This window comes from Bemisia tabaci, chromosome 7, assembly GCF_918797505.1.
Source record: "Bemisia tabaci chromosome 7, PGI_BMITA_v3".
Lineage (NCBI taxonomy): Eukaryota > Metazoa > Arthropoda > Insecta > Hemiptera > Aleyrodidae > Bemisia > Bemisia tabaci.
In genome coordinates, this window is record NC_092799.1 from 30,691,434 (window position 1) to 30,714,791 (window position 23,358).

A 23,358-nucleotide genomic window follows, 5' to 3' on the forward strand; every position below is an offset into this window, starting at 1 on the left:
AGTACCTCGGTTGCACATTTTTCCGAAAAAATAGCGATTACAATCGTTACACGCTTATTTCTGTTATCATATGCCCTCGGAACACTTATCGGCTCGGTATGAATATGATCACTTGTTTCTACAGCACGGCCAGGGTGAGACTAACACCTGCCGATATTTGGAAGGGGTGGACGTTCGACTTGGAGAAGTAGGCGAGGTGATAGGGTAAGTTTAATGGCCCCTCAAAAAAAGCACAATTGAAGAGACCCGCCGAACATGCGTGCTCGCCAGGGTCGATAGTTAAAAAGGAGGTGAGAAGGCATTAATCAAGTCGCTTCGTTGTCAGCTTTCAGAACAACACCTCCCGAGACTCCGACCCAAAACCGCGTATCGACGCCCACGCGCTCTCGCGGCGAGGCGTGAGATCGATCATCGATGTCTCTCCATTTGAAGCTGTGGTGAAGAATCGATTATTAGGAGTCGTCGCGAATACCCTGTTCAACGATCCTTTTCCATAAGCCTGAATTCTAGATGAATCGATTCATCGCAAAGCACGCCAAGCCACTGACGCGCCTCGTAACGAAAGTGTCCTGAATGCACGCAGGAAAATTCAATTCTATGTAGGCCGACGAGGATTTCCTTTTCATGTTACTAGGACTCGTCCACACGAGGGCCTCATTCTTGTTGAGAATTGGGATAGGTTTTCAACACCAGTGTAGGCACTGTAACAGCCTAGGAGGCCTGAACCGCGCTAATGCTTAGCCGGGGTGCCGTGGATTTGGATGAGTGCTGCGTCTCGCACAGAACTGCAATAACTGCATGCTTAATCGACCATGCGGTGGAATGGGTTCCCTACTTTTACGGCACGCCCAGCAGATTCAGCGAAAGTTTTAATGTGATAGGGTAAAAGCACTAAAAATAGGGCCCGAACACTGTGGAGAACACCTCATAATATTCTACTATACGTAGACCAACTTATTTGATTTTCAATACATCGAATCGGGAGAAGCGAATGGAATCGTCGATGAACAAAATGAAACCATGTATGCATGATATTTATTGTAATTGGTAACATGTAAATAAATAACACTGGTTGAGTTTTTGCTTAGCTACTTTCGGTAAGTTCAAGTTATCTACAACATTCTAGATCATTCGTTCAGAATGTCCTCACTCCTAATGAACTCTGTATCAATGAAATGCAATTTTTTGGAAGGTTTATAAGCTTCATAATAATTATGTTCCTCGTTTTGCCTTTTAGAAGTTGGGTCATACCCACTTAATAGTCAAGAGAGTTCAATTCTACAAATCGGGAAATAAATGTTTTACTTTTAAAATTTCAACATTGACTGAAGTCTTTCGGTCATAATAATTATGTTCCTCGTTTTGCCTTTTAGAAGTTGGGTCATACCCACTTAATAGTCAAGAGAGTTCAATTCTACAAATCGGGAAATAAATGTTTTACTTTTAAAATTTCAACATTGACTGAAGTCTTTCGGTTCACCAAACGGAGCCTTCGGCTCACCCAATACAAATTCAGATCGATCAACCGAAACGGTTGGTTCAATCATCTGGCGGTTCGGTAACTTGAACTGAAACGTCCCCACTGGAGTACTCCGCTGTTACAAGGAAAAACGTCATACACTGGGAAAAAAAAACACATTGGATCTGGAGTCCAGACTCTTGGAAACATTGACAAGAAATAATACTCTTGATTCAATCGGATTTTTGCTTGAATCAAAACGAAATCCGCTTAAATTAAGAGGCTTGGTTCTTGATTTAAGCTAGATTCTGATTGAATCAAGAGTACTTTTTCTTGTCGATGGTTTTAAGAGTCTGGACTCTAGAACCAATGTGTTTTTTTTCCAGTGATTGAAAGGATCCACGTTTCCTATCGTATGGTTCGGTGGTCAAGTCGTGGAGCGACTCTTGCTTAGGCGCTCGAGGAGGAACTCCTTGGCTGGAGTCGAACCCAGCACCCCGTTTTGGAGCGGAGCGTGGACGTCATGAGGAGTCGTATGCTATCCATGTTGGGCATCTTCTGGCTGGGCAGGATCCTGAACTCGCGGAGCACCGTCGATAGGATTGTCTTCATCTGGAGCATGGCGTATTTCTGCCCGATGCAGTTGCGGGCCCCAGCCGCGAAAGGGATGTAACTGTAGGGGTGTCTGTTCCCGCTGTTCTCCGGCAGGAAGCGCTCCGGCCAGAACCGATTTGGCTCCGGAAAATACCGAGGGTCCCGGTGCAACGAGTAGATGAATGCTACCACCGTGCATCCTGAAAGCAAAACGTAAATGTTTCCATATTAATGTTGTACACTGGAAAAAAACACATTGGATCTAGAGTCCAGTTGCTTAAAAACATCGACAAGGGAAATTACTCATGATTCCATCGGATTTTTGCCTAAATCAAGAACCGAGCCTCTTGAATTGAGCGGGTTTCCTTTTGATTTAGACAAAAATCTGATTGAATCAAGAGTATTTTTTCTTGTCGATGTTTTCAAGAGTCTGGGACTCCAGATCCAATGTGTTTTTTTTTTTTTTTTTTTTTTTTCCCAGTGCAGGCATTTGTTAATACAGTACTTTCTCTCTTTAACGACTACCGTTATAACGAGAATCTCTCCGTACCGAGGAAATCGGTCGGCCCCTATAACTTCCTATAATAAATATCGAGTATTGTTATAACGAGAATCTCTCTGTGTCGAGGAAATCGGCCGGTCCCTTGAGTTCTCGTAGCAGATAGATAGCACCGTGTACGATAAATGTAGCCCGGTATCTACTTGAGTAGATGGGTATCATGACTATTTTCTTCAGCCAATAGGCGAATTAATATTAGAGTATATAGAAACGTAGACAGATTGATGTATGCTCGGTATGCAGGGAATTAAACTGAAAATCAAGACATGGGAATCTGACCTGCAAATGAAATATGCAGAACCAAAAACGTCAAATCCTGGCAACCAGGAACGAGAGTGCTGTACTGCTTACTTTCAAATAACGGCAAACTAGTTTGATAGCGAATTTATTGAGCTTGTAATATCTCATACCAATTATTCCCGTTTTATTCCGTATTTTCTTAGAGTAACAAATTTTACGCATAATCTGTCTACGCATTTTAATTATGAGAGTGGCGCATGTCAGCGAAAACATAGTATACAATGCCTTGTCCCTTCAGACGAACCAATTATTCCCTTCTTGTTCCTTATTCTTGACTGCAACCTTGGCGCTTGTGGCGTGCGCACATGTTTCTATAGTGCTCTTCAAAACTTGGATTTTACCCCGGTTAAACGCGGAATTTATTTTGACGATGTATATAAAAATGTGCATAATGTTCTCAACAAACTGGAGCAGAAAGTCAAGGATGATAACAGGCAATCGCACAGTATTCCTACAGTAGTGTAGGCACTAATATGCGTTTCACGCCAACTGACCGACCGCACTGCGTTTGGAGCAATGCGGGAAGTATTCACGCAGTCTTGCAGGCGCCAATATGGGCTGTGCGCTGACCGCATTGTTTGGCGCAATGCGTGAAGTATTCTGAAAGGCTTGCAGGCGCGAGTATACGTTTAATGCCGGCCGCACTGTGTTCGACGCGATTATTCGAATTCGCGTTAGATTAATCGCGGCATCGAACACTGGAGAGGTTAAAAACACATTGGATCTAGAGTCCAGACTCTTAAAAACATCGACAAGAAAAAGTACTCTTGATTCAATCAGATTCAAGCTTAAATCAAGAACCAAGCCTCTTAATTTGAGCGGATTTCCTTTTGAATTAAGCTTAAATCTGATTGAATCAAGAGTCCTTGTTCTTCTCGATGTTTTCAAGAGTCTGCACTCCAGATCCAATGTGTGATCCCCCCAGTGAAAAATACAGCTTAAAAGACCCATGTTGATATTTCGATGCCGTATGAGCATTTTAACGTTGCCTCATCTCTTCCGACTAAATATTTTTTCCGAGAAAAGTTAGAAAAGTTCTTCATACCGACGACCATCATACAAATCTTTTTACTTCAATTGTCATCAGAATGTAAAACATCGATGACTTGTCAACAAAGTAACCTCAACTAGCGTTTATTTTCAAACGGTCTCCTGTTTTGCCAAACTTCTACCTTAAATTAACTTCATTTTAAATTCAAGCGTTCCTGTAGCAATTGTTAATGTCTCTATTCGCGCAATCCTCACATATATTTTTTTAGACCTGTTGCGCAATCCTGGATTGCGGTATCGCACGCAAGTATACCCTGCACCCTCTTGTTCAGTGACTAGAGGCCCGCAACCCGAGGGGGTAGGAATGTTAGGCACCCTTTACCCCTTCTCAGTGACCCCTAGCACCCGGACCGTAATTTTTTCGCCGTTAGAAAATTCATTTTTTAGCGTGAATAATTAGTTCCAGTACGAAATTATGATGAAAACGCACTAACAAGGGGAGCTTCCCAAGTGTAACCGGAATTTCGAGTTGAAATTTCGCATGAAGATACTAGAGATGATTTTAGGGATGCCGTATTTTTTCGTTTTTTCGAATGGGGTCGGGAAACCCTTCAAAAAAAGGGCTAAAGATGCGGAAAAAACGCGTGCGCTAGCGGCACAAGGTAAACCTAGGTGATAGAGGCTCTCCATCCTTATCAGTTCCGCATGGCCAAACGGTAGCGTGCTCGCCTCGCAGGCGGGAGGTCGTAGGTTCGGATCCTGACTACGGCCCGCAATCTTATTTTACTTTATGCTCGTTTATTTTTCACTTACTTTATTTTGCACCATTCTCTCCGCAAACCGACTTATGAGGTAGAACACGTAGTGACTGAAGATTTTTTTACAAATGCTGATAAAAACTTGAAGTTTCTCTTGGATTGAAATGTTATATATAATTGAATAAACAAAAACTCTAAAACTCACCAAATTTCGTCGCCAAGCTGAATTTTCGAAGTATCAGTCGAATCTGTATCTGTATCTGACTGATACTCCGGAAATTCAGCTTGGCAACGAGATTTGGTGAGTTTTAGAGTGTTTTGTGCTTTTAATTCTATATAATGTTTCAATCCGAGGAAACTTCAAGTTTTTATCAGCATTTGTTAAAAAATCTTCAGTCACTACGTGTTCTACCTCATAAGTCGGTTTGCGGAGAGAATGGTGCAAAATAAAGTAAGTGAAAAATAAACGAGCATAAAGTAAAATAAAATTACGGGCTGTAGTCAGGATCCGAACCTTCGACCCCCCGCCTGCGAGGCGAGCACGCTACCGTTTGGCCATGCGGTACTGATAAGGATGGAGAGCCTCTATCACCTACGTTTACCTTGTGCCGCTAGCGCACGCGTTTTTTCCGCATGTTTAGCCCTTTTTTTGAGGGCTTTCCCGACCCCATTCGAAAAAACGAAAAAATACGGCATCCCTAAAATCATCTCTAGTATCTTCATGCGAAATTTCAACTCGAAATTCCGGTTACACTTGGAAAGCTCCCCTTGTAAGATTCTGTCAAAGTATCTTGATTTTACACTGATGCACGGTAGTTCGCCGCAAATCACGGTCGTGCTCAAATGCCGCTTAAAATGAAAACACTTGGACGGAATCTTTAAAATTTGCTCACATTCAACGCACGAATCATTATTTTCTCCCAAATTTAGCGAAGAGAACCAATTTGTACCAGTTGCAATGACATGAAAATAGCGTATGTGTTCAACAACGCAAGTTGCCTAATTTCGTCTTGTTTTATTTGTTCCCTGAACCAAGCGACTGAATTGCTGATGAGCTATTTTCTGAATACACCCGTCTTACTCCAGGGTAAATTTTTATGAAATTTCAAAGCAAAAGAAGATATAGCAAAATTGGGGCATGTCTTGTATTGTTTCTTCTTAGTTGAAAAGCGAGGAAGGAGATGAATTTAGGCAATTGATAATGTAGTTTGCTTGACTATGGTCAATGCCATCCAATTATGTTGAGTAGAGTTGAAGCTGATTACCTTTCGGCAGGAACGAATTATCGGACAGAGTCGTATTCTGTTGGGCCACGCGTGCCATGACCGGAAGTGCTGGGAAGAGCCGCATCGTCTCCTTGATGACGCACTCCAGATACGCCATTCTTTGGAGGTCGTCGTAAGATGGTGGTCGACAATCGGACCCGAATATTTCGGCCAACTCCGTCGTCACCTGTAACCGTAGCATCTCATTACTCGTCCGCGATACACTTGTCACACTTATCTTGATTCTAATATTCCGTGCACTTTTACAAAGTAGATTTTTCTCCGTCATCAAATTGTAGAAATAGAGACTTTAAGCGACCAACATGTTTGGCTGAGATTAACATATCTTGATGTAGTTATAAGTAATCGAACCCGTAAGTTACTAAAACTTTCCTTGATTCTAATATCCCATGAACTTTTATCAAGTAATTATTTGTCCTTCATCAAATTGCAGAAATTGAGAATAATATATCTCGATAAAGTTTTAAACAATTGAAACTTTCTATTTATTGCAACGGTGACCGTCATCGTCAGCGGGCTGATTATTGAAATTGATAGATAAAGCGATAGATTAAGAAGACACAGGGAATGTGGAGCCATCCGATCTCTTTAAATGAGTGGTTCCTTTCGACGAAGGGAGAAGATGATCCGCCTTTTTTTAGTCTATCATCTACTTTTTTTTTCGATTGCAGCCGCTAATAAGATCCTACCATATCCCTTGTGTCTTCTTCGTCTATAACTTTGTCTGTAAATTTCACTAATCGGCCCACTGGTTTTAATATGGGATAAAAAACGAAAACACAGGAGGGGCAGCTGTCTAGCTTCCACATTTTCACGCGCCCGCCCAGGGGCTTACAATATATTTCTCATCGGTTTTCCACAAAATTTCCCACCAATTTTAACTAAAGATGACCTTTTCTCCTGTTTTTTTGACTCTCGACCGGTGACCCTTCAAAATGTCCACTTTTTCCACATTTCGGGGGCATTTTCTGCATTCCTAAAGGGGGGGGGGGGGCGCAACTGATCACGTCGCACCTTGAATTTCTATAGGGCGATTTGAATTTGTATTGATCCGCTGAAGAAATTTTTTAATGTCGCTCGTTAATTTTCTGCAGAGTACGCACGTCAACTGCTCTGCAGGTCAGGATCACCGTCAATCGTGTCTCTATGATCAACTCTTAATGGTCAACTTCCGATAAGCTCACAACTCGGACGCGGCACCTAAGCGGACCGCACATTCCGCGGTGAATAGCCGCGCGATTTATGTCTCTGGCGACGAGGACGAGTGTGCAACGTGCAGCGCGCGAGGCGCATCTCACCTTGCGCTGGACATCCTGGTGGAGCGCCAACATGAGGATGGCGAAGCTGTTCTCGCACGCGGTCGTCTCTTGACCGCCAACCATGATGGTCACCACCTCGTCTCGCAGCTGACAGGTGACCCGCTCCAGCGCGGCATCCTCCTCTCCGTCGACCTGCGTCGCCCCGCAGTCCGCGTTATTGTTCGTGTCCCTTTCGGCTGTCTCCTGCTCAACATGTTATCATTCATTTTTTAATGAAGGCATGATAAGTTAGTGAAGTAATGTTTTGGGGAAGAAATGGCGGGAAAAGGACTCGCCCTCACCGTGATCCTAAGTCCGTCGCGGGCTAGTTGTGGTGCAGACGGTGGAACTCCTAAATTTTTCGCTGGAAAGAAAGAGTTTTTTCGATCCAGAGTCCAGGCTTGAGTACCTGTATACGGGAGAATATTGCCATCTCTGTGCCGCTCTCTGCCATGATTGGTTCATCAGTTTTAGGCTGTCACTGAGCTCCAAAGTTGGCCCAGTGTAAACAAACCCGACACAGAGGAACACGTATTATCGGCTAAGAAATGAATTACAATCTCACTCAAAGGTTAACTTTCGGCAAGAATATCCATCGAAGTTCGATCCGAACTCCACTCAGAAGTTGGATATACAAAAATCCCTAGCATATCCAAAAACACGTCCAGAACTTTGTCGCCATCTTGTTTGTTAACATTGGGCCATACAAAGAGCGGAGGTGGAGGGCTAGGTTTTGTTTACATTGGGTCAACTTTGGAGTTCCTTGATAGCCGACCAATCAGAAAGCGGCTTACTTTTTCTGTAGTTCAAGGATTGAGATGGCAATACTTTCCCGTATGCAGGTACTCTAGTTCAGACTCTTGATTCAAGTACTGAACAGATACTCGTGATTCAATCGGATTTTTGAGATCGAAACATAATTCCGGCGGATTTCCTTTTGATTTAAGCTAAAATTTTATCGCATCAAGAGTACATTTTTTTTTTTTTTTTGGTCAAATTTTTAAGAGACTTGACTCTAAATCCAAGAGATCCCCCCCCCCCAGTGTATCATGTCTCCCTTTCATCGTACTTTTTTTTTCGAATACAGAAATACTCAACGCCGGTTTTATGAACATCCGTAATCTTTCGCGTATGGGAAGCAAATCGACTGAAACGTCAAGGAGCTGTGTTGAATTTACTCTTCTAATAACTTGAAAAAAAAGAGTGGAGATTTCATGACCCCGCTAATGAGACTCGTGGTTCTCCAGTCGCATTGTGGATATGCTTTGTTTTACATCCTACCGAGTACGATGGGATTTTAAAATCTATCTTCCCAGCCGTTAAATTTTCCGGTCAGAAGCTTCTAAGCTCGTTTTCTCAGAACCTCATTTTTGCACTTACTGCTCTCTTCGCTATCACGGCAGTGCTGTAAAGTTTGCTTTTTAGCCTCTCTCTTCTAGAAATAGGCAAGAAGGAAGATCGATTTCTTACAATGCGGAATCCGTATTTTTGGAGAGGTCTCAAAGGAGATTTTAAGTTGAGTAACAATGCAGGAGTGTTCCAAAATTTTGTCCCTAAGAAGATCTTCTTACCCTCTTATCCGCTAGAGGCTTCCGCCCACGACCGAAGCCCCCGCGGAGCCTGGCCCAAAACCCGGGCTCATGTTGCGCGTCCTTCTGTCGGCGGAGGCTCGCGATGAGGCAGGCCATGCGCCGCTGGTCGACGCCCTCGTAGGCGGTGTCGATGAGGAGGTCCAGGAAGGCCCGCGTGTTGCGGGAGCGGCAGAACGCATCGTCCTCCTCCTGCCCGGAGACCACCGGCGAGACACTCGTGGCGGCCAGGTGCCGCGCTTCCAGCTTCTCCAGGATCACCTGCGTCGCGAACGCCTGCACGCCGCGCATCGCCGTATCGTGCCGAGTCTTCAGCGACGTCAGACTGAAGATGGCGTTGCTCAGCAACCACGGACTGATGATGCGCATATACCACACCTGGAAGCCGGGATAAATTTGTCAAACTTCAGGAAGAATACACAGGGTGCCTACAAGTCTGGAAAGTCTGGAAATAGTACCGAATTTTTAGGAGGATCCGGAAGTACTGAAAAAGTGCGGGAATTCCGCCAAAGGTCTGGAATTTTTTTCATGTCACTGTCATTTTTGTCTCAATTTGAGCGAGAAATTCATATATTTGAATTTTTTAGAATTTCTCCAAATGGAGGTTCTGCAAACGTACTGAATTTTTGTATTTAAGAGGTACTGAATTTTTTGCTCTTTGTGATTCCAGGGAAATATGCCGCACGAATTCGAATCTGGTTACAAGTACTAGTGTGCGTAATTGCAGATTTTCCCTTAAAATATATTCCCTTGCTAACGCCTCTTTCGTTTGGTGCAGCGTCCGTCTGAAGGGGAACTAATACCACGCCGCGCAGTGAGCCAAATTGATAAAACCTCAGGTTTGTGGACCCAATTCATGCACGGAGATTGATCACCCCGGGCCCAATTCGTGTTGCCATCAGAGACGACCCTTCAGATCGGACCCAATTCCATGTGAACATCGAAGGTTCACATGGAATTGGGTGCGGCCGGCACCACATTCTATGTTCCATTGGAAACATGTTGAGCAATGGTTCAAGTAAGTCTGAGGCTAAAATAAGACAAGGATCTCAAGTCTTGAAAATCCAAAAAGAAGGAGGAAGAAATAATTTGTTTTAGCGACAGAGCTTATTATTTTCTTGTCATTGTTTTCCTCGAGAGAAACGTCGTGTGAACGTTGAAGCGTTGCCAAATTACCTCCAAGTAATACGAATTTTTTCTTGTTGACTATTTTAGAGAATTTAATTCACAACTCGCACTCGAAAAAGAGTCGCTTGGATTTAGAGTCCAGACTCTTAAAAACATCGACGAGTTACAATAATTGAGTTACAATAATGAACAATAATTTGTTTTAGCGACAGAGCTTATTTTCGGTCTCAGCAGCCAAACGTGCACGGCATTCGTCGATCAGCCCCATCAAACACTAGAAACAAAGTAAATCCTCTCGTTTAGGTGTTTAAAACGAACAACTTATATTAAGAATAGTTCTAGGTAACGGTTGATTTTTGTTACCGGTACCTTTGATACAATGAAAACCATTCCATCCTCGATCCACAGTATCAGTAGCAATACTTGGAACCTGGCAACAATCGTTTCCCTCAATTTAAATGCACGCCAATAAATCGATTGTAGGTGGAGTGGTGTGCCTCACCTAAAATATATAGTTTTGACGAATTTTAATGGAAGAGTAACGATGTTGCAAACTTCCAAGAAGCGCCACTGCACAGTGCCAGTAAAAATGTTTTATTATTTTTATTTTAAGTAAAGTAAAAGTTCCTCACGTGTAAGACGGTCTCCATGCCTTGGACGAAAACGTGGGTGCTGTTTTTCTGCGCTTCAACTGTAACGCCCATAGCATTCTTTGTGATCATATCCAAAGTGCAGAGTCCAATAAAGCGATGCACCTCAACCTCCCCGTTATTGTCCATTTGGTTTCTAACGTTGTCAATCAAAATTTTGGACTCCATGTGAAAATTGTCTATGAATGTCTTCAAAATCTGCAGGAAAAAACAGAATATCATTAATCCCACATCATCGTGTAATCTCTAAAGTAATACTCGATTTTTGAGCCATTGGGTAACACAATGGTACTCACATAAGTCATGTCACAAACCCTGTCTTACGCAAATCAGAACAGTATACGAAAGTGCAGGTTGTACGAAGTAAATGAGATCTTACCGAGCTCATCATCAGGTGAAAAATTACATGACTTCCGGCAATTTTTAGGCGACGATAATTGGTACCATTGGGAAAGTTATTGAACGAAGATCGCGGGTACCCTCGAGACATTCTTGAAATCTTCAGGAGATTTATACATTCAGCATTCCAGTTAGCTTATACTCTTGACTTTTTGCTTCGCACAATGAGTCAGTTTCGCTATGGTCACAGAATCCTGTTTTGATGCTTGATTCTTGTAGATCAGTTAAAAATAAAATGAGATCCGTCCAAACGGCAACTTTCTACCTTCATTAATAACGAGAATCGAGAAAAAGTCTATTTATGACATCCACTGCGGTAATTTATATCATGTTATGCTATGCCTAAGTTCAGTTGATGACGTCATAAATCGAGTTTTTCAAAGCGCGATATTTAGGTTAATATTGAACGTAGAATGTTGCTGTTTGGGTAGATCTTATTAATTTTAACTGATCTACAAGAATCAAGCGTTAAAACACTATGGAGATGTTGCATTTGTGAGGGATTTGCGATTTGACCATTGATTCTTATGTAAAAATTCGCGAGAAACACGATGGTGCCGCTGGTTTTCTCTGAAATCATCTCCCTAGCTCCAAAAAAGCTCTCAAGTTGAGGCCAAAATGGAGGGGATATTCCACCCTACCCTGAGAGCCCACGTCTACACCAAAAAAAAAAAAAACTCTCCCTGCAAAGATAGGGACCAAATACATTAGCAGGGTTGCCGTGTTTTCAGTTTTCGAGTCCCCAAATGAAGTGGCTTCCCTGTTAATGTATTTGCTCCCTATCTTTGCATGGAGAGTTTGTTTTGATGTAGAGGCGGACTCTCAGGGTAGGGCGGGATATCCCCTCCATTTTGGCCTCACTTTGAGAGTTTTTTTTTGAGCGTGGGAGATCATTTCAGAGAAAACCAGTGGCAGCATCGTGTTTCTTGCTAACTTTTACATGAGGAACAGCAGTCAAATCGCAAATCCCTCACACATGCAACATCTACATTCTGTGACTAGCGCAACTGACCCGGTAGTCAGGGAATTTTCGTTTACAAATATTTTTTCTCCGTGCATTTTCTTTCCTGCCCTTAAATGAAAGAACTTAATTTTGTGACCTGAAAATGGAAGGCGGGCGTGATGAGCTTCCTGTTTTTTCTCCACTCGTTGACGTCCGTCACGGAGAAAAGGCCTTGCCCCATGATGCTACTCTGCATGATGGTGTACTCCGTCGATTTGCTGATGAAGTGCGGCGATCCCAACGTGAGGGCTAAGTCCTCCGGTTTCACAAGGACAACATACACCCGATCAACGATCCACACCGCGAAATTCCCGTCTTGACCGTAACTGTAAAATCAAGAAATTTCATCAGTGGGTGATGGAAGTACGATGCGAAGCTCTGGGTCTGTCGCGGGTGGCCATTAAGCGCGCAGGAGCTTTGTGCAAGTACTTAGCTGTTAGATGCATGGTGTACTTCTGGAGCAATGCGCCGACCCTTGTCACGATCCCTAACCAAAGGTTGTGTCCTCAATGGACCACTTAGACAAGGTACGAATTTCAGCATTCTGATACACGTTTCATAACCAAAATTTTACGTAGAACATGATGCGCACAACGAAAATTACCGAAATCAACTCCTTACGAAGATATTTAAGGATTCTTGATGCGTGAATTCAAACCGCCCGCTCATGAAAACTCAATGCTCTACGTGATTCACATCGCGCGCTAAACGATATCATGAACGCCTCTGCGATAAAAAAAATCTGGCAACCTCAATCTTGACGCTTTGGCTCAGCTATAGCAAATTACTTATAGTTTGAAAAACACATGGTGGGAAATGAATATTGCTCGATTGAGAAGCTTGCTGAAACCGTTGTAGTGCGCGATTCAACTCTCGTAGAGTTTTGAGTTCCTTGTGAGCGGGCAGTTCAAATTCCTCGTCACCAATGTGAAATAAAAATGCTACTATCTCCGTTAGGAGTTGGTTTCAGTAATTTTCGTTGCGCGAATCGTGTTCTACTTGAAATTCTGGTTAAGAAACATGTATCAGAATGCTTAAATTCGTACCTTGTCTAGTGGTTCATTACGGCAAAGATGTTACCCGTGCCAATCGTACTAGGTAAGGCTCCGCCGCAAGGTTGCTAGCACAATTCCGTTCTGCTTCCATATTGGGGAAATATGAAAATATGTAGAAGCTCTCTAACAATAAGTGTTCTCCTACAAGAGTAACGTTATTCCGGTATTTCCATACGTTCGTATCGTACAGGGCATATGAATTTGACCTTTACACCATGTTATTTAGAGAGAAAAATTACTTACTGTTGAACAAGCTTTTCGGCTGTGTAAAGAGCGTGCTCCCGTAAGGTTGCTAGCACAATTCCGTTCTGCTTCCATATCGGGGAAACATGAAAATATGTAGAAGCTTCTCTAAGTGTTCTCTCAGTATAAGAGTATCGTTACTCCGGTATTTTCATACGTGCGTATCGTACAGGGCATATGAATTTGACCTTTACATCATGTTATTTACAGAGAAAAATTACTTACTGTCGAACAAGCTTTTCGGCTGTGTAAAGAGCGTAATTCCGCAAGTTTGCTAGCACAATTCCATTCTGCTTCCATATCGGGGAAATATGAAAATATGTAGAAGCTCTCTAAGTGTTCTCTCAGTACAAGAGGAACGCTATTCTGTTATTTGCATACGTTCGTATCCTACAGGGTATATAAATTTGACCTTTACATCACGTTATTTAAAGAGAAAAATTACTTACTGTCGAACAAGCTTCTCGGCTGTGTAAAGAGCGTGCTCCAACTTTCCCCACATCAGCCATATGTGTCCTACCACCGGCATATTGCGACCGATCTTCCGAATGGACTTCATTAGTTTTATCAACGGGCGTCGTCTCCAGTGCAAGTATGCCTCTAATAAGTAAACTGTCACAAAGAGGATTCCTACAGTATAGCCAATTACGTGCAGCACGTCCATTTTCTTGATTTTTATGATATCTGTAACAAAATTAATTCTGTAAAGTTCAGCACTCACTTATTTTAATGCGTTTTTTTCAAGGAAAACCGCTTACTTCTACCCGTGCGAATTTCACGGCAGTTACCTAGGCGAGTGTCAATATTGACCGAAGCTTAACCCGTGAAGCAGGAAAATTCTGTCGCACTGAGAAGAGACGCTCTGTAAATTCTCAGACGTCGCTCAATTGACGTGGACTGTTTTTTGAGGAGGCGTAATGAGCGTTACCGTGAAATAAATTTACATTAATACGTTGTATTTTTACGTTATTTATGCATAAAAATATCCGAAAAATCGGATGAGCTATGTTTAAGTGCTTCCCTGAATAATCTTATTTCATCTAAGGAAATGCGGTAACGTCTGAGGGCTTACGTGGCGTTCGTTCTCAGCATGGCAGTCAGCTGCGATTACCACGGTAAGATGTCAGCTAAGCAGTGGCATACGTGACGGGATAGTTGCGTACTATTTTTGATTCAAGGAAGTTCATAACTTTTTTAATTCACAGGAAAAGCCATTAATTTGAAGTCATATTTTTACTGTAAAAATGGTGGGCCCAAATTTTGTTTGCTACGGTCAACCGCAGCCGGTCGAAAAAAATACACGCGGCCCAACGCAGACCCGCCCACAGAATCGCCCCTCGGTCCTGGCAACCGCTTCACCTTATTTTGAGGATTCTCTGTAATGTACCAATCAGATTTGTATCACTGTACCAACATTTTCCCAGCATGCACAAATAATGAGCCTTTCGCTTCAAAGAGGATTTGTTTCTTGAATTTACGTGCTCAGTTTTTTCACCAAATGACATTTATGTGGAACGTAAAGCTTAGTAAAATGTAGGATTTATCATCAATCAAGCATAAGCATGAAACGACCTCATGCTTCAATGTACATAAACTTCATCAATACTTTTGAAACATTACCCTCTCTCAGATTTTTGTCCTCTCGTGTTTCCTCTGAAGAGTCAAGTGAGAATTCCTGCACCACCTGTATTTTCCTGGTTTTGAAGTGATAAGAGGAAGGTCGCCATTCGGCTCGTCATTGAGAGAAGTTCTTCGAATTTTGCCTGGAACAATCAATTCGTCCGTCTTTAAAGTTCGTTTTTCTCCTCGTCAGAACATGTTCGTCTCAGAAGAATACAATACATGGATATACAAACCGACCAACAAATGTGCAAACAAACCAAGCAGAAAACATATCGGATAGAATCATGGGGAACTTCTAATTTGTAACGGTTCGCTCAGCAATTTTGTTTGCAATAATAACAAGTGGTAGCTGTGAATGAACATAAGTATGATCAGTTAAACTTTCCAACTTTTCTCTTGCACCGTGAACAGCAGGTCAAATCAGATCATTATACTCGATAACGACTCCGTCCTCTCTTAGAATGTTTGCCCTTTTCAGATCAAAAGTTAGATGTACCGAACTGCCATGCAGAGTTGCGGGAAAGGAAACCATTCGTCAAACAAAGAAACCGCACGGAATGGCGTGAAATGGGTAGTTGGGTGTGTACCACCGGTTGGTACCGCACTAATGAATCGCACTAAAACTAAAACGTAACCGCTTAAATTTTAAACTTTTCGCCGGTGTAAAAATTACCTACTTAGCTCGTCGAGGTGGTAAGAGCACTGATGTAGACGGCCGTAAACTTTCAACTGCCGTCCATTGATTTTTAATAGTAGGAGTTCGAATAACTGTAGCATCGTGTGCGCAATAACTTAAATTAGTTAAGTAATTATCAGACACAATTGCGCTGAGATTGTCATTTGGTACTTTAATCAGCTTCAATTACTGAATCTTACAATGTGTTGATAAATAGCATTAGAAAAAGTTCCCCTGTCGCAATTATACGGTGCATCATCAATAGCTAATACTTACCCCCTCCTCGTAGGCGGATAGACCGCAGTATGTCACGAATGTGACTGGAGCTTGGCTAATAGGTAGAATTTTTGAAACTTTTAGCAGCATCCAATTTTAAAGTTATCCGGTTCCCTACATTGTATCGGTAAATGGTACGAGGAAAAGAACACTGGTATTAAGTTAATTGTCTGTTTATCGGAGACGTGATGAGAATATGACTTCCGTTGTCAGCCTTACGTTTATGCCGACGAAAATTATACATTGACGTCAATTGACCTGTTCGGATTTTTTCGTCTGGCTACTAATATAAAGTTTGGAACGTTCCAATTATTTTTCCTCGCACTCTCTCAAAAGAATGTTCTGTTCTGAAACAATGCGCGATTGCTACACTTTTGAGGTCATGAGTTTACTGATTAAACTGAAATTACACTTGCGATGTGAAGTGATACTTCATTTAGGCGTACAAGTCTAAAGGCGTACTTCCTCGCTCTAGGTCTGGTTTACCTCGTAGACGTCTGGTCAAAGGCAGATGCAGAATTTCGGCATGATGCTGATAGCCGTGGACGACACCTCAGAAAAAAAAAAGAATCTTAAACTGGCCGCCTAGAAATATTTTTTCTTGAATCAAGAATGTTTTTGTTTGAATTAAGCTTCTTTCTGGTCAACCCAGGCGTTTTTTCTCTGTGTCTCTAGGATAATTCCGCTTGAATCCAGATAAAAAGAAGTTTTGCGGTAAATTCAAGAATCATCAGGCTTGAGCCAAGAAACTTTTTTATTTCAGTGATAGTTTCCCACTATTAAGTCTTACGCCTTTGTCATAGGGCTATCCTTCATTGGTAACTTTACAATAAGTGAATATACTCTTGAAGAAGTTAAAATGATCGTCAGAGCAGAGATACTCACAAGATCTCGTATCCTCCGTTTAGCGGTTATTTTTTCATTTTTTATTTTTTTTTTTCGATGTAGAAGTATATATTGCTCTTCTCCTCTCTAAAAGGCGCGTTTCATCAATTTGTTTTACCGATTGTGCAGTCGTTGGATGTCCAACATGAACTTCTTCATATTCATTGACAAAACGAGAACAGCATTCGCCGCACAATGGATTGAGTCAATGGGAGAGGTCGGACAAAATTTGGAAACTTCAAAAACTTGCAACTCCGTTTATACAAAACTTGAAGGTTTTAGGTGTGGTTTGATTGGTTTCCTCGTGAAAGTTTCTTTTAAAGGTTCCCCTAAAACTTTAAAATTTGACGAATTAAACATCAAAATTTGTAGTTTTATTGCGCAGTCAGTGGCACTATGCGCCATACTCCTTTTGTAATGTTTCATTTCCTCTCCACACGAATTGCTTCAAAACCTGAGACTTTGGAAATATTCAAAACCGTCTTCTGCGACACACTTATCGGGAAAATAACTTTCATACTTCATTTGCATAGTTCGAGCCCTAACAGTTAGCCAATTTGGCTTCCCTGTCCCTGTATTTAACAGACTAGGTAAAAATTGAAATAATTCAGAATGGAGCTGCGGCTATATACCATGGACGGCAGCAAAGCTCCTCAGTCCAACTACGCGTGGTTGACGAACGCATTCACTAACACTCCTGCAATCCAATTACACGACAACTAATGAAAGGTTAAGAACTAGAGGCCTAATTACAGCGAAACGATACAAAGTTTCATTTGTCAATTTACACATTTACAAAGTTGCAAATTTTCCTTTGACACTCGATCGTATGTGAACTTTTTTGTGTGATCTCACTCAGATTTTCTGAAGTTCTAGTGTCCTTGGTGCTTCCGTCAATGAGTACAGGATTAAGACGTCAGTATAACTTGAGAATGTCGGAACGCATAGGTGGATCCACACATTCGAACGGGGCACAGTGGATCGAGTCAATTAGAGAGGTCGGATATGAAATTTTTACTATAACGACAAATTTCGATATTTATTTCGTCGCATTTTAAATTTTAAGGGATGCTTTAAGCAGAAAATTTCACGAGGATACCAATGGAACCATTAATAGAACCTTAAAGCTCTGTATCAACGGAGTTTAAAGTGTTTCAAGTTTCCAAATTTTGTCCGACCTCTCCCATGGACTCGATCCACTGTGCGGGGGAGGGACGTTGAAGAGCCCGGGGACCTCCCCCACAACATTTTTGAATTTTTGAAGCGCACTGGAAAAAAAAACACATTGGATCTAGAGTCCAGACTCTTATAAACATCGACAAGAAAAAGCACTCTTGATTCAATCAGAATCTAGCTTAAAGCAAGAACCAAGCCTCTTAATTTGAGCGGATTTCCTTTTGATTTAAGCTAAAATCTAATTGAATCAAGAGTCCTTTTTCTTGTCAATGTTTTCAAGAGTCTTGACTCTACATCCAATGTGTTTTTTTTTTTTCCAGTGCGTTTAATATGCAATTTGAGTCACTTTCGTCATGTATAATAATCCCACCCCCCGGGTTCTTCATCCGTCCCTTCCATCTTGCTTCCTTCTCTTTTGCTTCTTCTTTTCTTTAGTCAAACGGGGATGGAGCGTACGCCACCCCCCCCCCCCCCCAGATCCGCCTATGTCGGAATGCAATTAGGTTCCTCTACTTTTCACCCCCTCAATGCCACATGCACGACTCAATCGTTAAATTATCACTTCACGTGATGCATCATGTAATTTTTCGTGAAACTCGCTGAGAATTTCGATTAGATCGAATCAGATGCAAAAAACTTTTTTGCACGGTAAGCTTGATTCAGTAGGGACGAAGTATCCACTGGACACACCAAATGGGGCATTGTTGTGATGGTAATTCAATCGATCATTTTTGAGGTACCGTAGACACTAATAATCTTCAATAAGGTCTCTTTTTAACGCCAAATCGCTGCTTCATTTTTTGTCTAACTACTTGTACTAATAATGTGGTAACTTGAGAGATCAATTCTGGTGTGTCTGTTTCTGTCTCCGTCTCTGTCTTCATGAAAATCCGACACTCTCCTGTGGGCTTTTACTTCATCGACCTATCTTCACATACATCGTACTGACAAAATCGACGCTCTTAAATTTCACGCACGCTTTATAAGGAAACAGTGTCTCTCAACATTTAGGATAAGGAAAAACGAAACGGGTCTAATTTTTGAAATTGTGGTGTAGAATTACGTGTACGAATGTTCTGATGCCGGCGACTCTACACTCGGGAATAGCTGACCTCGTTGTATAATCGTCCGTGCACTAAGCGGAATAGCTTCGTTTTCCCATCGTAGCAACTGAAATGGTCCGCAAGTCTTGGTCAGTTGATCTTGCCTAAATTGGAGATTTTCTGCGTTTCCGGAGGAAAATCATCGAGGAAAAAAGTTTATTCATGCTTCGATTGTGTGGATCCTCTCTAACCATCAGCTATGCCTCTAAGGAAGACCTTAATGTTTCACTTGGTGCGCCACAGTATCGTGAACGGCATAGAAGTGTCATTCGATGGGTTTAAATATCACAGAGCCAGACTTTTTAAACAGTCGGCAAAATATCTTTTCCGCACAAAGAACATTTGTGGTAATTTTCCCGATTATCGTTGCCGCACAAAATCATCCTCGCACATATCGCAGATCTCAAACATCTGGCAACATCGGCAGGGCAATGCAGTTAGTTTCCCCACAATCAATTCACAGTGGAGCGGCTGTTCGCGGGCAATATAGCATGATTTTAATACGGTTATCCGTGTCAATTTTAACGAATATGACGTAAATAGCCATGTTAGTAAATTTTTTATTGCGCATGTTTCAAGCGTTATATTTTAATCGCAGTATTTGGTGAGCATTTTTATAGTGTATCGTAAATCGATATCATTTCCAAAGCAACCAGGGTAGGTAAAAATATGCCAGTTCATAAGAGAGTGAAATACCGCTATTTTCAACTGCAAGAAAAAGGAATCGTTTGGCAATGTTCCGTCGATAAAAGTTGCTAAGAATGCTAATTTTTTCAATCCTTGTTCACTCATTTTTCTCAAATATGCCTCATATTTTTCTCGACGTTGCCGCATACTTCAGACAATTATTTGTGCGAAAATGACTTTTTGTGCGGCAACGATAATCGGAAAAATTACCACAATTGTACTTTCTGCGGAAAAGATAGTCAGCCAAATAGTCCTTAGGGGCCGTCTTTTAAGTACGTAACGCCGCAATTGCCCGATTCAGTCCCGCGGTCCGACTCCATGTCCCGATTCCGTCCCTAAGAAAAGAGCACCCAATTTTTCGTCGCCCGATTCCGTCCCTTACGGATTCCGTCCCAAATATGGATGAATGGCAACGTGGCTCGGGAAATGCCCGATTCCGTCCCGTGCCTCAATAACTCTATAAAGTATGGTATGAAATATAATAAAAACTCACCTGCTGAGAAGAGGCTTTTACATTAATATTTAGTATTCTTCTAATTTTGCGTCAATTTTTTGCTCCATGGAGTCGTAAAGACGTTAACTTAATTAAAACTAGTTTCATCTTATATAAACATATTTGGAGTATTCCGATATGAAACGCACTTAACAAATTTTAGTCTGGAGATCGCTCCCGAGTCGAACTCCTTTATCCTATTATCCAGAAATCTGACTTTATATATTGTTGTTCGCGAAACACTTGCATCGGAATGTGCTGCAGAATTTATGTTAATTTGTGAGTCTCTTGAAAATTTCTTTAATGCTACCACAAATAATAAAATGTTCGGATGAGGGTGATAAAACGAACTGTTAAAACGGACGGGAGTGAAAGTTTTCACGTGCATTTGTATTTTTGTTAGGGGCCGCACTTTTTTCCGCCCAAACGTTCGGAGGAAAGGTTGCATTTTCTGCAATGTACGTGTCCTCCAGATATTTGCAGAATGCTATCAACTTCGGACACTCGGTATCAGGTTTTATAGAAAGCAAATCGTCTTTTTAGCAAATACGAACATCAGATGGATCCAGGAATGGCAGGCCAAAAAAATAGTGCAAGAACTTGCCACTTTCAGATGTAGGGTCTTTGTATTCATTACTCAGCGATTACTATGCGGCGATCATAACAAAATAAGACGAATACATTGATGCTAAGTTATTTAAAAAGCGGGACGGAATCGGGCGGTAAATATTTTGGTACCTTTTTTCTAGGGACGGAATCGGGCTATACATTTTTGGGACGGAATCGGATGGTGTGCTTTTGGGACGGAATCGGGATATCACCCGTAACGCTTGCGAGGGGGAGGTCGAGGAGGGTGTTACGCCACTTCGTTTTTAGGTGTTAAAGAAAAGGCGCCTACGTTACTAAAACGTCACAAGGGAGAGGGATGCCAAAAATGCGTTAAGTAATTTAGAAACGGGAAACTGAGCAGTTCGTCGAATAAGTTCCTCGAATCACGCTCGTGTGGACAGGGCCTTGATTTAGAAATCATTTTAATCTGAAGGGTGCAGGTCTAGTAATTAGTATTTTGGCATAAATACAGTCATTTCTCGATGGACATCAAGGGTTCACGGTTTTTTGGGCAGAATTTCTATCCGTTTGGCCGTATCTTTAGCTGTTAAACCGCAAACAGCCGATCGATCTGCCGGAACTACCCTCCGGCGTGGCGTGCTCCTTTGGCCGCGCAGTGAACTTAAGCCACCTGCTGCCAACATAGGGTTGCAAATGGGTTACGCCAGCTGGAAATCGACGAGTTAAGATTCTTTGGACGAAAATTGCAGCGATTTTGCCGTATCTCTGATTGTTCGGCTTGAAACTACCATTTTTTGGGGAGAGGAAAATCTGCAAATTACCTAGGCGAAGTCCACGGATTTTGCTCCCTTTAGCACTGCCCTCAAAATTTGGCTGCCCATTTCTGACCCATTAACATTTTTAACTTGGATTATGGCGGAAACAGCACTGATCCACACTCTTCTGTTTTGAAACTGAAATTTTGGTTGGAATTAACTATTTCCCGCTGGTTTTTAAAGAATTTCTTTCAATATTAAGGTAAACCAGTTAAAGCAATTCCAGCGCTACATCCAATCGATTGAAAAAGTTTCGTTATTTTTTCAAACTCTGTTCCACTTATAATTTTTGAATCATCTTATGTGTTAGGACCCAATATTGTTCGTGTAATCGTGGATTCTATTCCATCCCCGCAATATACAATGTAATGTCAACATATAACGAACATAAGATAATTGCTGGCGCTCACCTCAAACGTTGTTTGATGATTCTGTCATTGAAATGTGGATTGTCGCTACTGATGTGATGTTCCCTCTGCAGCAATGACAAACACTTTATGATAAAACGAGCATTTTCGTAACCAAGTTCACTATATGTGTTCAATTTCAAAATATGGTAAAATCTTTAAAATCCACCTTACAATACTAAACTTTACGTGGGCTTCAACCCAAAAACCTTGCACAAAATTCGAGTGTTAGTGTATCGTGTAGCTGCAGATGATCGTCCGCAGAGAGTCCTGTGAGTGTTTGACGTGCTTTGTCCCTAATCCTTTACCAGATGTTATATGAAAATGTAAGTCACTTTTAAAATGGATCTTTTATCTCGGTTAAGACTTTTGGTGACTGGAAATTCTGATGGTGTGCTGAGGAACTTTCGATTTTATCAATTGCGTGAATATTGCGAATTTCTTGGTTACGTGGAGGACTTGAGGTGAATGATCGAGATGTCACATTAGTTCCGCACTTTCAATGGAAATGCAACCGACTCGGCGTGAAATGGCGGGCGGAGGTAAAAGCGCGGGAAAGAAGGCAGGGACTCGTGCGGTGCGGAGCGCGGGTGCAAACTACCGGCGGCGGGACGACGCGGAGTCCGGCATGCCGCGACTCGCCGTGGAAGGATGAAAACCAGGAAACGACAAGTCACCGATAAAACTCGCTCCCATAATCGCATGTCAATAGTCACACTTATTCTGAAGAGCGGTGCTGCCATTGCCTTTCTCAGCAACGAAATCGGACGCATGAATTCTGGAAGATCGCACGCCTACGATCCGAACCGTTCGTTTCGGAAAGATCATACAGGGTTGTTCAAAAGTCACGCACTGGCCATGAGGGGGGAGAGGGGGTGGTTGCTTGAAATTTTCAGTTGCCCCCCGCCCGCCCTCCTCCCGGAGGGGTCAAAAACTGGAAAGTACCTTAAAAAGTTTTCCCTCGATATGAGGAAAAACTCCACAAACCGCAAGTCGATATCTTACTTAGAACTAAATAGTGGCCAGTGGTGCTTGACTTTTGAATAACCCTGTAGAGTACATAGAGTCCTAATGTGCACGGAGAAAAAAACCTCGTGCTTGGGACCCGAAGTTTAGGTCATATGGATCTCTGAAGTTTACGGATTGGGCATCTGAACACTTAAGTTCTAGCTGTCGAGGTTCGGATCATACATCTGAAGTACTTCAGATGTGAGAACCAAAGTTTTTCGGATGTGAAAACCGAAGTACTTCAGATGTAAGAACTGAAGTTTCATATGTGTGATCCAAACCTCAGCAGCTGGACCTAAAGTGTTCAAACGTTCAATCCGAAAACTTC

General features: G+C 42.0%; 1 protein-coding gene across 2 annotated transcripts; it reads right to left on the reverse strand.

Annotated features, from left to right (window-relative positions):
* Positions 1 to 1,013: 1,013 nt before the first annotated feature.
* On the reverse strand, positions 1,014 to 22,935 carry LOC109043563 (cytochrome P450 4C1). Of its 2 annotated transcripts, none has more exons than XM_019060813.2 (9): positions 22,026 to 22,935; positions 14,932 to 15,074; positions 13,761 to 13,995; positions 12,111 to 12,339; positions 10,594 to 10,809; positions 8,816 to 9,211; positions 7,245 to 7,448; positions 5,926 to 6,112; positions 1,014 to 2,253 (listed from the first exon to the last, which is right to left on the reverse strand). In XM_019060813.2, exons 3-9 carry the CDS (start codon positions 13,973 to 13,975, stop codon positions 1,910 to 1,912), a joined length of 1,791 nt encoding a protein of 596 aa, XP_018916358.2. In that variant the 5' UTR covers positions 13,976 to 13,995; positions 14,932 to 15,074; positions 22,026 to 22,935; the 3' UTR covers positions 1,014 to 1,909. The 2 variants fall into 2 exon arrangements, with proteins under 2 accessions (XP_018916358.2, XP_072158353.1); XM_072302252.1 differs by lacking the exon at positions 22,026 to 22,935 and adding an exon at positions 15,612 to 18,035.
* Positions 22,936 to 23,358: the final 423 nt, after the last annotated feature.

Coding starts and splice junctions, on each gene's coding strand:
- LOC109043563 (XM_019060813.2), bottom strand. CDS start 13,975: ATGGACGTGCTGCACGTAATTGGCTATACTGTAGGAATCCTCTTTGTG. Junction 9,212..10,593: donor GCATGGAGACCGTCTTACAC/GTGAGGAACTTT, acceptor CCCGGCTTCCAG/GTGTGGTATATGCGCATCAT. Junction 7,449..8,815: donor AGCCTCTAGCGGATAAGAGG/GTAAGAAGATCT, acceptor CATGTTGAGCAG/GAGACAGCCGAAAGGGACAC.